Raw genomic sequence first — 15,335 nt, 5'->3', positions numbered from 1 at the left:
TTAAAGTAGGTCATTCATCTAGAATAAAAAGGGAGAAGAATGTGAATTAAATGCCAAGTGTGCTAACTCGCCTGTACTTGTTAACACTGAATGTGATGCCCTGTAGGCCTTCCTGAGTATCGTTAGGAATAGATTACCTGTCAGGAATATGTATGGCATATTCAAATAAGCACTGCGCATATTTTTAAAACTGATATGATATGAATCCATGTAGACCAATTTTAATAGTTCAAAATGAGTCATAATTCTTGTTAACAATACAGTTATTTTTAAAATTTGCAGCAATAGTGGTCCTTTTTTATTTTCCTTATTGAAATTAAATGATATGCCTTAGGTGAGTCATTCATCACTGTTAAAGAACTTGCCTTCTATTGGAGTTCTTGAATTTTTATCCATATATATACATACATATTACGCATTTCCTTCCACTTTAGGAAATGCTTTTCTACATATGAGTTCCTCAATGTGTTTTTGACTCTTATTTTAGGACTAATATTTTTTATTGCTCTTGTAGCTTGAAATAAATGTTTCAGTTGATTCAATTCCAGGTAGTCAGTTATTTAAATTCATGAATATATGAAGACTATCTCAGGGAAACATTTTGCATCTAAACATTTACTATTCTAAATTCCTTTTTTATTCCTTTGATTGTAATACCCTTTAGGAGACTAACCTAAGTTGTTGAAGATTTAAGTTTAGATGACAAAACATTTTTCTCCATTTGCAAAATGTAAATAAGTTCTCCTTTAAGTAAAAGTGATATAAAGAACAGAATTTACTTAGTGTTTAAGAGGTATATTCTGAATCACACAATATGACAAGCCATGTGATTGCTTTATGAGCCAAGAAGAGCATAATTTATATTAACTGAAAATGATAAAATATAGGAGCACACAAAAGGATTAAAATAAAAATTAGATCAGTTTTATTCATAATAATTATTTGAAAGTATGATATTCAGAAGCAAGAGTATGTTATTATCACAAAATACGTATCAGCTTAATGTTTTATTTTTTCTTTACTCAGCTTTATTAAAGGACAATAAGCAAAAATTGTAAAAGGGTACAACATGATGTTTTGATATATACATGGATGATATATACTTATATATTGTGAAATGATTAATTCAATGTAATTAAGATATTCACCACCTCTAATACTTATGTTTTTCTGGCAAGAACATTTAAGATCTAATCTCTTAGCAGTTTTCAAGTATACATTATTATAGTTACCAGGCTGTACACATTATATTTCTAGAAATTATTCTCCTTGTGGAACTAACAATTTGTAACCCCGCTGAACATCTTATTAAATGTGTTTGGGGAATTCTGATTTCAAGGAATATAATTTATGTGGTAATATGCAATTCTATACATTTAAATTAACATTCTTTTTTAAAAATGATTTTAATATTTGTTAAGATGGAAAAGAACTCCAATATGGATAATAGAACAACCAGTTGCATTAAGCAATTTGCATTGCATTATGTAATAAATAATTAAAATTTTCTAAAATTGCAAACAAAGCTGTGTATGAGAGCTAAATTAAGTATTGCCATTGTATTTTCAGTATCCAAATAGCCTTCTGTGGCATTGCTTGTGAGAAAACACTCAGTATTTTGTGACCATATGAAGTGTCTGCAGTAGCATTGTTTGTGATTTACCTATCTTCAATGGAATCATTTTCCCTTCCTATTCTTTTAAATTGTATTTTATCTTCAGGGCTTCGATGTGATCATTGCAATTTTGGATTTAAATTTCTTCGAAGTTTAAATGATGATGGATGTGAGCCCTGCCAGTGTAACCTCCATGGCTCAGTGAACAAATTCTGCAATCCTCTTTCTGGGCAGTGTGAGTGTAAAAAAGAAGCCAGAGGACTTCAGTGCGACACCTGCAGAGAGAACTTTTATGGTTTGGATGTCACTGATTGTAAGGCCTGTGACTGCAACACAGCAGGCTCAGTCACTGGGACGGACTGCGACTCCAAAACAGGGCAGTGCCTCTGTAGACCCAACGTTGGAGGGAGACAGTGCAATGAATGCTTGGACGGATATTTCTACCTACAGCAAAACGATTCTTTTCTCTGTCTGCCTTGTAACTGTGATGAGACTGGGACAGAGAATGGTTCTCTGCTGTGTAACAAGTCAACAGGACAATGTCCTTGCAAATCAGGGGTAACAGGTCGGCACTGTAACCAGTGTGAGCCCCACAGGTACAATCTGACCATTAGCGATATTCAAGGCTGCCAGATGTGTGAGTGTGACTCCTTGGGGACATTACCTGGGACTGTGTGCGACCCAGTCACTGGCCAGTGCCCATGCTTGCCTAATCGTCAAGGAAGAAGGTGTAATCACTGTCAACCAGGTAAGGGAGAAACTTGTTATATTTTCAGCTCACAATGACATTTACTTTGTTATTCTATAACATGAAATTATTCTGTTTTTGATTTGAGGCTTCTAAGAAAATTCTCTCCAAAACCATTGTTATATTCATGTCATTATCTTACACAGACACAAGGAGATTTGAAAAGTTCATTGAAAATGAAATTAAAAGAAAAGTTATTTTTGTGCCAGATAATTTTGAAAGCCATGTATAGTTTTTCTCATAATATGCATTTTCTACGAACCTTTTGAGAACCTATATATTTCATCATTGAGCCTTAATTTCTCAACTTGAAATAAATCCCTATTTACTAATTGGAAAGTGATTATGAACAGGAAGAATACATCTTTATTTCTAGAGAAAGGGAAACTTGAGTGGATTACCCATACAATGCCAAATATTCACATAATACCAAATTTCTTATTAGGCTAACCAAATATTTTTATTGGGAAATCAAATGTCCAGGTATTATATAGAATATCTAGAGTTATTTTTAAGTGCCATCATATTTGCAAAATTGACTAGTATTTAACCTCTTTGCATAAAAACTTTTCTACTTTTCTACTTGTTTCTGTACAGGAGGAAAAACAGAACTTATCTGTCAGTCTCTTTGTCTTCATAGATTTTTAAATAAAATAATATAATTTATACAGAATTCATCATAATATCATGATAAATATACTGATCAATTCTCTAACAGCCATGCTTAACTTTCTGTAATGAAAATCTGCTCTGAATTACCTGTGAAAATGAAGAAGATACAAATCCAAAAGGGTGCTTTCTCTGCCTGGGAAGGGCTAGAACAATGTCTTCTTCACATAGGAGAGAATCGAGTTCAGGAGAACAGAGCCATGGTTGTCCTTTCCACTGGTCATGTAACAAGCAAGTCTGAAGAGACAGGAAGGCATAGAAGAAGAGTTCAGTATTTTTCAGATATAAGTATCAAAAATGTTTCCACATTTTTGAATATAAATGTGGGTAATACTATAAGTAAATATCCTCAAAGCTTAAGGATATGGAGCAATGTAGTCAGGACTGAGGAACCAGAAATCTTCTATGAATACATATATGTTCATATTCTATCTCCCTCTGCAGTAGAGTACTCTGCCTTTCTCTATCTTTCTTCATGGTTATGTGGCCACTCCATGTCCACTGATACTGCCTACAAGTTTTATAAAATAAATTTTTTAGATTTATGTATTTGAAAGGCAGAGTTACAGAGAGAGAAGGAGAAGGAGAGGGAGAGGGAGAGAGAGAAAAAGAAAGATCTTCCATCTGCTGGTTCACGCTCCAAATTCCCATAATGATGGAGGCTAGGCCAGGCTGAAGCCAAGAGCCAGGAGCTTCTTCGGGGTCTCACATGCTGGTGCAGTGACCCAATCCCTTGGACCATCTTCCACTGTTTTCCCAGGTGTAATAGTAGAGAGCTGGATCAAAAGTGGAGCAGCTGGGACTCAAATTGGCACCCATATGGGATGCTGGTGCCACAAGCCTTAACCTAACCCTCTGCACCACAGCACTGGCCCCCTATTGCTTAAAACTTTACTTCCAGCCACAGAGACACTTATTTGCTGCCTCATGACTAAAATTTCAAGAGGAAAATTCTAACTAACACAGTTTTGTTTGGTGGATAACTTGGAGGAAACTCACTGTGGCCAGGGGTGTTCAATCACATAAAATGAGCTTGGCTTCTAGGGCCACTCCATCAGGTAGGGGCAAGGTGGTATGTATGCCAGATGATGGGAAGATCTCTAAGAGTTCATTAGGTTGTTGCAAGATTACTGAACAACTTGATTGACAGCCACAGCACTTTGTACTTTGCCACCTGCAGATTAACCCTTCCAAACTTGCAACCAGTTATCTTTTTCTGGTTTCCTAAGATGATTTTTTTTCTCTTTTACTTCTTATTAATATCTCCAAGTTTGGAAACAACATACTCAGTCTCCTGCATGATCAAATAACCATGACTTACATATCAGTTTTTCCCTTAGTAAACCAAAAAACCTAATATATTAAATGTTAAAACCTTTAGAGTAATTTATTGTTAAACTGTATGGAGGGTTTCATTGGACTTTAATTGTGTGTATATGTATGTGTGTGTATACATATAAAATCATATATAAATAAATATATATGATCCTAATTTTGGATGAAACTCTAAAATCACCCTAGGCCTTTCAAAAGAAGACTCAGCCCATCACTCAGGAATTTTGTAAACCTATCAAATGTCTAGATAATGGACTGAAATTCATAATAAACCTATGATCTTTACTGAATGTTTTGTATGCTATGTTGAAGTAGCCATAATAATCCAGTATCAACACACAACAGAAATAGGCATTCTCTTTTTTTAAGATTTATTTATTTATTTGAAAGGCAGAGTTACAGAGAGGCATAGAGAGAGAGGTCTTCCATCTGTTGATTCGCTTCGCTCCCTTACTTCAACAGCCAGAGCTGTGCTGATCTGAAGCCATGGGCCAGGAGCTTCTTCCAGGTCTCCCATGTGGGTGCAGGGGCCCAAGGACTTGGGCCATCTTCCACTGCTTTCTCAGGCCATAGCAGAGAGCTGGATCAGAAGTTGAGCAGCTGAGACTCGAATCAGTGCCCATATGTGATGCCAGCGCTGCTGGCAGCGTCTTTACCCGCTATGCCACAGCACTGGCCTCATAAGCATTTTCTTTATCTACATCACACAAAGGACTTTCTCATTTGTGTGCTTAACGGGATGGAGAGATGCAGACTTAGCTGTTCCTTCTCTTTGTGACCCTTCTGTAATGAACTCTTCAGTGCCAATCCTAAACCACCTTCTCTCATGTTGGTCTCTGTCTCTTTTCTGCACTGGAAGTACTGGCAGAATACTTCTAACAACACTTCTCCTACAGAGATTCCTAAGATGATTATTTTCTTTTTCTTAGAATTTGAGTCCCAAATAGGCCAGCCATTAGGAATTTTGTCCTCTGGATCCAGTCCAGGCATCTGTCTTTGTTTCTGATAGTCACTGATTCACATGCCTTCTTCAGTGCCTGCAGCCACTTCACTGGTGTTACACCTGTCATATCTCGGTGCTTTGGTTCATTCTCCTTTCCCAATTTGGAGTACTGTATAGTCATCCAGGCATCCTTTTCAGTGTGGTTGATGCCCTCTAATTTTTTTCTGTTCAAATATTGCCGATAATCCTCCATCACTCAGAGTGAACCACAAATACTTGTTCAACGTTAAGCATAAGTGTATTGGGATGTGACTGAGTTCAAGTCTATAGAAAACTAATAATTTAGGTTTATGTATTTTTATGCTTTATTATTTGCCTTTGAAGAAAAGCGGATGTTCAAGAAATTATACATATTTATTACAAATACTTCAATAATTGGGTTTCTTTTGTCTGAAGACCTATGGGTTTACAAAGGGAGCCAATGAATAAAGAACATTAACAATGATGAAAATATTTCTGTTTAATAAAAAAAGCAACAGCACACAGTGTAGTATTTAGTAGTAAAGGTACTAGACGAAGAGCCAGAACACTTGCTTGGCAGCTCCATTTCTTCTACTTACTGTCCCTCTGAAGGCATTTCTCCACCCTCCTCTATGTATTTTCCTCCAAGTGTCATTGTCTGGCCAATGATGGGCAGGTTTATCTTTCAGGTAGTATCTGAAGGTGCCCAAATCAATTTACTCACATCCCATTGGTCAGAAATGCTCTGTATGTATGTGTATTTCTGCAAGAAAGTCTGGCATTTAGATGTGCTCTCAGAATATCCCTGCCTGCTGAAAACTTGAGGCCACTGGCATAAGGAAGAAGAAAGATACTGATGTTGAGGACAATTAGTAGACTTGGCTTTTGTAGGAATCTTCTACAATTATAATTTGGCTGGCAGAAAATAAGTCAGTTGCTAAATAGATGCTTCCAATGGCAGTGAATTTTGCACTTTTGGGTTAGTTCTAATTGTTAGACAAAATTTTAAAGCTTTATTTATTTGAAAGGCAGCATGACAGAAGAAGAGTGACTGAGAGAGAGAGATCTTCCATCTTCTGGTTCACTCCCTAGATGGCTGTAAGAGCCAGGGCTGGGCTCCATCAGCGTCTGCCACGGTGGTGGGAAGAATCAACTACCTGAGTCCCCCAACTGCTTTTCCCCAGGTGCTTTACCAGGGAGCTGGGTTGGAAGCAGTTCAGCTAGGACTCAAGCCAACACTCCAGAATTGGATGAGGGGTATACCAAGTGACGGCTTCACCACCTATGCCACAAAGTCAGCCCTAGCAAATGTTTTTTTAATAGCCAATAGACTTCTTGAGCCCTAAGGAGATACATGAACCAATTATTCTCTTCTCAGTTTTATTTTTTTTCTTACATGCCCTGATCCACTACCATTTGAGTCACTCTCCCAGGTCCCTTCCTAGGACAAGTGCTCCTCTGGAGATGATCAAAAGCTAGCATGATCAAAGAAATGACTGGGATTGTTATATTATTTTCTGGTAAAGGTTGCTCTCACTGAGAAATTTTTTTCTTGTGGATTCATCCATTAATCTAATCAGAGGATGTTTTATTTGCAGCAGAAAATAATATTTTGGGTTTAAATCTTGATAGGCAGATTTACAATAATTCAGACGTAATTTAAGTAGTGATATTCTGTGGATCTTTGACTCAATTGTCTTTCTTGCTTAGAGTTCAAGATGTTGTGGTTACCAAATACACTATCTATTCCCCCTCCCCCACTACAACAATGCCTACATTGGTTCTGAGTGCTTAAAAATTCTAAAAAGGGGCTGGTGCCGCGGCTCACTAGGCTGATCCTCCACCTGCGGCGCCAGCACTCTGGGTTCTAGTACTGGTTGGGGCGCCGGATTCTGTCCCGGTTGCTCCTCTTCCAGTCCAGCTCTCTGCTGTGGCCGGGGAGTGCAGTGGAGGATGGCCCAAGTGCTTGGGCCCTGCACCCCATGGGAGACCGGAAGCACCTGGCTCCTGCCTTCGGATCAGCGTGGTGCGCCGGCTGCAGCAGCCATTGTGGGTTGAACCAACGGGAAAAGGAAGAGCTTTCTCTCTGTTTCTCTCTCTCACTGTCTAACTCTGTCAAAAAAAAAAAAAAAATTCTAAAAACGTGAGGCCAGGTTTATGGTGTAGTGGGCTAAGCTGCTGCCTATGATACTGGTGTCCCATGTGGGCGTCGGTTTGAGTCTCAGCTGTTCCACTTCCAATCTAGTTTCTCAATAATGTGCCTAGGAAAGCAGCAGAAAATGGCCCAAGTGCTTGAGTCACTGCACCCACGTGAGAGACCCAGGTGAAGCTCCTGGCTGTTGGGTTCAGCCTGGCCCAGCTGTGGCTGTTGCTACCATTTTGGGAGTGAATCAGCAGATGGAAGATTGCTCTCTCTCCATCTCTCCTTCTCTCTTTCGGTGATTCTGCCTTCAAAAAAAAAAAAAAAAAGATATATTTTTTTAAAATTCCAGTAAGTTAAAATGGATATCCAAGTTTATATTCACATAGCATGAAAGTACAATTTGAATGGATACAAAAAGTGGACTAATATGAGGGATAATGAAGAGAAAGAAAACCTGAAGCTTTTGTCTTTGTTTTATTTTTAGAAAATTGTAATGTTTTGGTTTTCATTTTTGTTCCTTTTAAGAATATCAGTGCTTAATTAAAAAATCATGGCAATGAGAGTCCCTTGTTCAATCTCTTGGTTTTTACCCAGTGTCTCCAATTAAACAAACCCCTCACAGAGTGCCTACAATTTGTGAGGAGTTATATCATCATTGTGGATATGCAAGTTGAATGAAATAATTCTTGTTCTCAATACATTGAAACACTAAGAGAATTAAGAGAAATGCAGAAGTAAATTAAATGCAAGAATATTTTAAATATAATTATTTTTGTTATTAATGATAATACCCATACTATATACTTTTTAAAGAGACAGCAATTTGTCATGAACTATTGGAAAGGAGTTTTGTGACATTTGTATTTAAGCAAGTAACAGCTAAGAAATTATTCTCCAAAGAAGATAAAAATATAAGATAAACCCCAAAAAGAAAGGCAGAGAGAAGATTAGGGGGCGGAGGTGAGAAAGAGAGAAGAAAATCAAAGTGTGATTTTCCATTTCTTAAATTTATTTGCTTAATCAAAGTATAAATGTGTTCAGTATTAAATATCAGAATCTGAAGGCTCATGATGTCAAACAGAAGTGACCTACCCAGTCTTCCCAGGAAGCTCCCTGCTCAGAGCAACCACCTTCAATTTCTTTAACTGTCCTCTCTGGGTCTATTTCTAAGTCACATACATTGTTCCATTTTAATTTTTAAAATTTAGACATTTTCTGTCTTCCTATTATAGAATGTGTTCTTATCCCCCTACACACTAATCTCTTTATTTTATTAAATCAGTATTCAAAGATTACTTATTATGACTACATAAATCTACTTTGAAATCACACTACAAAATACTAGTTATATTTGATTCCTTTCTTAAAAAACTAATTATCTTTGCTTAAGTTTCTAGTAATCTCTTACATAGTTCTAGAAAACAAAATTCTCCAAAGGAGCTCCTTTCAAGGAATGTGTCAGTTTCTTGTTTTCTCACTGGATTTGGCAGCCTCCAGAGCTTCCCATTTCCTGTTTGATTTGAGCAGTTGGCCTTCAGCTGTGCTGCACAGCTCTGCGAGACATCGCATTTGCAGCTGTACTGGGCGCTTCCTTCACTGGTCTCCTGTGTTGCCTTGTCTGTTTCCTGGATCTACCATGTACTCTTTCAGTGTTTTATTTGTGTATTTGGTAGAACACATGCTCCAGCAGCTCTGAAACCAAATGTAGAGGGATGTAGATTTTTTTGAGAATTTTAAATGTCTGAAATTGTCTTTATTGTTTGGAAGTGTCTGAATACAAAGAGCTGTCTGAAATTTTCACCCAACATTTATATATTTTTGTCATTGTTTTAGCAATATCAACCAATCATTCACCTGTCTCTTATCTCCCGCTTCCTCATTCCACTCCCTACTCTTACATCTCTCCCCCTTCCCCTCCCTCTATCCTCCCCTCTCTGCTTTCCTTAGTAACCTTCTAGAATTTCCTAGCCATGTAGGCCTAATTTCATAATGATCTGCCACAGTTAAATGATTGTTCTGGATACTCTGTGGGCCCACTTGGCTAAGAATTAGTATTCTTATGATCTATAAAACACCTTTTCGGTAACATTTAGGCCAATGTTGACCGCGCAACTAGACACCAAGCCTAGCCAAGTTGACATCTAAAGTCAGTCATCACAGGTAATCCCTGTGTTCACTGAGCACTTCAACTCTACACCTGCTGTTTAAATGTCTAGTGAGAAAGCTGGCTGAAATCTCTCAAGATGTGAGAGAGACAACTTACTGGTTGGGAAAGGGATTAACAACACCATTCTTTCCAGAGTTGTTCAAACTGAATTAAGTTGTTCATTGGTGGCCTCTCCATGTCGAGTCCTTTTATTTTCTTGTTAACCTCTGATATTGACTACTGTTTTCTCTTCTGTGATGTTTTCAGAGCAAATCTTTGCAGCCATCCTTGACTCTCCACCACCCATGTCTCACCTATCAAAATCAATCCCAGTCATTTTACCTTTACACAATCCAAACTTTAACCACTTCTTATCACCCTCAGTTCATCCATTTTCTAAGCCCCCTTGCTGTTTCTTCTGGACTATTAATCACTCATCAACCTACAGTCCAAGTGATGCTGTTCATACATTGTTTTTAAGATTTTATTTATCTTTATTTGAGAGGTAGAGTTACAGACAGAGAGAGTGGGTGAGAGAGAAAGGTCTTTGATCTGCGGGTTCACCCCCTTAATGGCAGAGACTGCTGGAGCTGGGCCGGTCTGAAGCCAGGAGCTTCTGGGTTTCCCATGCGGGTGCAGGACCCAAGCACTTAGGCCATCTTCTACTGCTTTCCCAGGCCATGGCAGAGAGCTGGATTGGAAAAAGAACAGCAAGGTCATGAACTGGCGCCCATATGGGATAACAGTGCCACAGGTGGAGGCTTAGCCCAGTAGGCCACAGTGCCTGCCCCACAGTGATGCTGCTGTTCATACCTTAGTCAGATCCTGTCATCCTTCCATTCACTCTGCACTACACTGAGGGGATAAACAAAGTTAAAGGACTTTCATAGCCCCCAGGACCTATCATGTCCATGATCTCTGATCATGTTTTTCCTCCCCAGCCAACAAGTTCTGTTGTTATTCTTCACAGTTGTTCCATGATGTATCCTAGGCACATAGGCCCATGACTGCTCTGTGTATACGCAATGATTGAATAATGATGTTTAAAATGTACCTCAGTGGCATTCATATATTTTTAGGTATGGGCAGAGTAAATGGCTGGGGTGTTCCTTTCACTCCACTTAGAGAGGATGTGTCATTCAACCTGCAAGGAGAAAGGAAAATAGTGGCCAACAGTTCTAATGTTTATTTTTAAAAACAAGGTATGCTATAAACATATGCATAGCATATAAAGAGGAGAAATTATGCTTTAGGGCTATTTTTTGTTCATATGTTTCTCCACTTTGAATTCTGTTTTCTGGTTTTATAGTTTCTTACAGTGGAATTCATATTGGAAAGAGAAACCTTTCTCTCAAAGTATCTTTATCAGAACCAGATGCTTCCCAGTAGCCACTTTTGTAGTGTGTATGCCGTTTACACGGCTGCGTTCTAAAGCTGTTTTCATTCTACCACTCTAGATACACCTGAGACTCCTCCATCATGTAAAGGGAGAGGGAAGTGTCTGAACACCATGGTGGTTGTGAGAGCATTGAGGCATGTGGGGAGAAGTACAGGGTAGGAGGGAGTGGTTGAGCGAGCCTAAGGAGTTATGCTTGCCTTACTTTTGTGAGTGTAAATATTACGGGCCTCTGGTAGACTACTGCACATAGATTCTTGTCCTACTTTCTTAAAAAACATTATTAAGGAAGGTGCATATAATGAAATCTCATGTATTATTAACCTAACCTTACTATGAATGTACAAGGAATAGGCTTAATTCAACTAAAATTTATAGGCAATTTGTTAAAGCAGCAGTGCACATTAGAAGGTACATTAGAGCCACATTGGTTTTAATATGCCATTCAATAACTTGAACAGAGGTTAAAAATGCTGCTTAACCTCCATTAAGTATTTTAAAAATGCTTTAATTTAAAATTATTTGGAGTGTGTGTACATATATGAATGTACACATACCCACACTAATAAATATAGCACTAAATATGTTTTCCCGATTCCTTCTCTCAGTGCCGCTGACCTCATAATGTTCAGCAGCAGGCACTTAATCAGAGGCCAGGCCGGGAGAGGCAGGGAGGAATGTCAAGGCTTCCTGAGCCAATGACCCACCCTTGTCCTTGAGATCCAGAGGCAGAGAGGGTTTATGGAGGACTCGGCAGCTTCAGAATAAAATAAAGGCTAATTTATAAAGAAAACAGCTCCCTATGACATGTTTCATACTAATAGGACAATGCCTTATGCCTCCCTCTGGTATTTACTTTTGGCTTTATTTTATAATTCATACAGACTATTAGAATGTAAAAGAATGTGTCTTGTTTCATTAAGAACCATATCAGAGTTGTTAAGTAATGAGCTCATAATCCAGACTTGCATGCAAGGCCTTGCCAATGGAATTGGAACCAGGCAGCTGATATTCCATTAAAGATCAGTGCTTCACAGTTGAGACCCAATTATGCCACATATCCTGGTGTTTGGTGAAATAACTTTCTAGGTTAACATGCTTTCCCCAGAGAGATCTGAATCTTGGAATAAGAACCTCTTCCTTGGTAAATCGTAAGAATCTGGCCGTAGGAAATTCAGGCTACAATCTTAGGGACATCTGGGGGATCAAAAGAAGCTCCCTAGCAACTCATTATTTAAACTTTTTTTAGAAAAATGCTACTTTCACAGAAAGCTGCTTAAAAACCAGTATAATGATCACACCTAATGTTTTCAGTGTCTACTGAGTGTCAGGCCCTGTAATAGACCTTTTCTTATAAAATCCCAGCTATTGTGCACACTGTTTATAATTAAGTGGACATTATTGTTCCTATTTTAGAATGAAGAAATTAAATTAATTAAATATAGGAGCCTTTGACAAATCCATGCTGATCAGACCCTAGAATCTCTACTCTGAAAAAAAATGGAACATTTTCTTGAATAACTCAGTATTTGTTTTAAATAGTTACTCAATAAGTCTTTGAAGGTGAGTTAAAATAGTACTGTTCCAAGTGTTCCTTTCTCCAACTCTCTAGCTCATCTTCTGCCTTGATTCTGGTTTCTTGCTGTAGGTCCTGGAATTTCTCAATTGTGCAGAATCCAACTAATAGGCATAAAATGAAAATTAACAGCATGCCAGCACACTGCGGTGATCAGAGAGTTAGAAACTAACTCAGTAGAGGGATGTACAAAAGGATGAGTCCTGGAATCGAGTTGGGGAAATTTGGGAGGTAGTTGGAATACCATAGGAAAAAGTATTCAGAACATCCATTTGATAAATATTAAGGCAAAGTGAAAACAGAATTTAAAGTGATGCTGTGAATTATGAATAGTCATATACATATATATATGTATTCATTATAATCTTCTGGTGGTAATCAGAGTTGTCATTATTTATCTTGTTTTTATTGGATTTGATTCTTGGAGAGTGTGTTTATGAGAGCCTTTCATGGATATTTCCATCAGCATGAGATCCAGATGAGTGCAATAGAACCCTTTCTTTGGTATATGCATGTTGATATATCCTTTTTCTATAAATAGAAGATAATTTTGAGGACATGCCTTCTTTCCTGTACATCTGTTGCAATTGTTGAGATAACAAGCCCCATATTGTAAATTTGTTGTGTCCAGTTCATATCCATTCCTTGCTGTACTCCCTAATAGGTTAGGTCCCTCTGATCAATCATTGTTATCACTCACAGATGTGTATTTATCTCCTTCCTTTTCATTATTAAGGAGATCATCTTATATTTTAAGAGCAAACAGTCATTGACCCATCCATCCACCCATTCAGCTATCTATTTAATTCAAATATCTTTTTCAGTAAATATCTATTTAATAAATTCCCATGCACCAGGGACTATGCTACTCTAAGATATACAATCAAAATATCTTAAAGCATCTATGGCTTAGTCAAGGAAACTGACTCCTATGTAAATAAAATACCGAGGGAAAAGTGCATATTATAAATGTACAGTATAGAGAAGTAGTAAAGTGAAGGATTAGTTCTTGAAAAATTGGAGGCATGATAAATTTAATAGAGAAAATCAGCTGATTGTAAAAGTAGACAGGAATTGGGAAGGTACTTGAGGAGGTAACAGCCACCCAGAATGAAGGAATAAGACCAGGGCACTCAAAGCATCTCATTTAATGGAAAAGGAGTTTAACGTGTTTCTCATAGAAATTACACCTTCAGATCAATAATATTAATGTAAGTTTACTAACATTTTGTTAACATTAGGAATAATAATTTCAGCATTATTTTTATAAAACAAATTAGAGTAAAGTTATTTAACCTGAATACTACCATCAGCGACTACAGTTCATCCTGAAAATACTGGATGCTGAAAAGTCTTTTTTTGCAGGTATAGGTGAGCTACAAATTCCTCCCTAGACTTTTCTCTTAATATCATGTCCATGTTCTGGCTTAAAGTGAGAGCAGTGTCTTCCAAATGGCTGATAATTAGTGCTTACCCTCAGCATTGCCCTCCTTTTCGGAATAAGGCCTAGAGGTGAAACTTGTTTTCTTTCTCCCCTTTGAAGACTTTGGCAAAGCCTAGTTGTTCATGGTTCTCAGGAGGGACATTGCTGGGAAATGGGATCCTCTTGATGCCCAGGACAGATACTATTTTGTGCAAACAGCCATGGCAGGAGACAAGACCAGCAGCCTTGCTAATATCTTTGAGCTGTATGGATTCTGTAAGCCTTCTCTCTAAAGCAACACTATTGTTTGGTGTGGGTCACTCTGCTTTAGCTGGATAACACATTGTTTTCCACATGAGATTTTTCTCCTTTGGAACCAGGAGTTTAGCTGAACTAGAACTGGGGAAAGTAATAAACTAGTTTGCTTCTTTGTGCTCTGTGTGTGTGTTTATAATATATGAACTGTGAGCGCTACATAATGCAAGGTAGTAATGTTCTTTTAACGACTATGCTTAAGAATGGGGAACAGTATCATTCCTTGGAAGAAATCTTGAGAAGATCAGATGAAATGATACAAAGATGTGGAACTTGAAGTGGAGCTAATGGAGGCAGATCAGAATTGTATCGAGCTAAAGAAGAAATTAAGATCAGTTATCAGCCGGCGCCGTGGCTCAATAGGCTAATCCTCCACCTTGCGGCGCCGGCACACCGGGTTCTAGTCCCGGTTGGGGCGCCGGATTCTGTCCCGGTTGCCCCTCTTCCAGGCCAGCTCTCTGCTATGGCCAGGGAGTGCAGTGGAGGATGGCCCAGGTGCTTGGGCCCTGCACCCCATGGGAGACCAGGAAAAGCACCTGGCTCCTGGCTCCTGCCAGGATCAGCGCGGTGCGCCGGCTGCAGCGGCGGCCATTGGAGGGTGAACCAACGGCAAAGGAAGACCTTTCTCTCTGTCTCTCTCTCTCACTGTCCACTCTGCCTGTCAAAAAAAAAAAAAAAAAAAAAAAAAAAAAAAAAGATCAGTTATCTTTAAGTTCTATTTAGGAGTTGAAGTTTAATCAGGAGGGAAAGGAAAATGTTTTCTGTAGCTGGAGGTCATAAAAGGAGAGGTAATGTTCTAGAATTAGGCACATTCAGGTAAGAAGCAATCTTGGAGCAGGAAGTTACCTGAGTCACCCTAATTAGAACTGCTTAAAAATAGGACAACTAAAATACTGGTGGGATTAACCTTTCTAATGCTCCTGAGAGAAGGGGGGAATTAACCCTAAGGCATACTCCAATGTCTTTTCCTGGAAGCCCTACCTCTGCTAGATGCTCTAACACCAC

At 38.4% G+C, this 15,335-nt stretch overlaps 1 protein-coding gene across 1 annotated transcript in view; it reads left to right on the top strand.

The window, feature by feature from the left end:
• USH2A (usherin) overlaps nt 1–15,335 on the top strand; it is an 870,853-nt gene that overhangs the window by 247,231 nt on the left and 608,287 nt on the right. The window contains exon 14 of the mRNA XM_089312189.1: nt 1,722–2,363. Within this exon, the coding sequence (XP_089168315.1) occupies nt 1,722–2,363 (642 nt within the window). The remainder of the gene's footprint in view (nt 1–1,721; nt 2,364–15,335) is intronic.

Source organism: Oryctolagus cuniculus, chromosome 13, assembly GCF_051225735.1.
Source record: "Oryctolagus cuniculus isolate XC-2025 breed Fujian yellow rabbit chromosome 13, ASM5122573v1, whole genome shotgun sequence".
In the NCBI taxonomy this organism is placed as follows: Eukaryota; Metazoa; Chordata; class Mammalia; order Lagomorpha; family Leporidae; genus Oryctolagus; species Oryctolagus cuniculus.
Note: the sequence above shows the minus strand (reverse complement) of the source record. Positions and strands in the feature narration are given on the sequence as shown.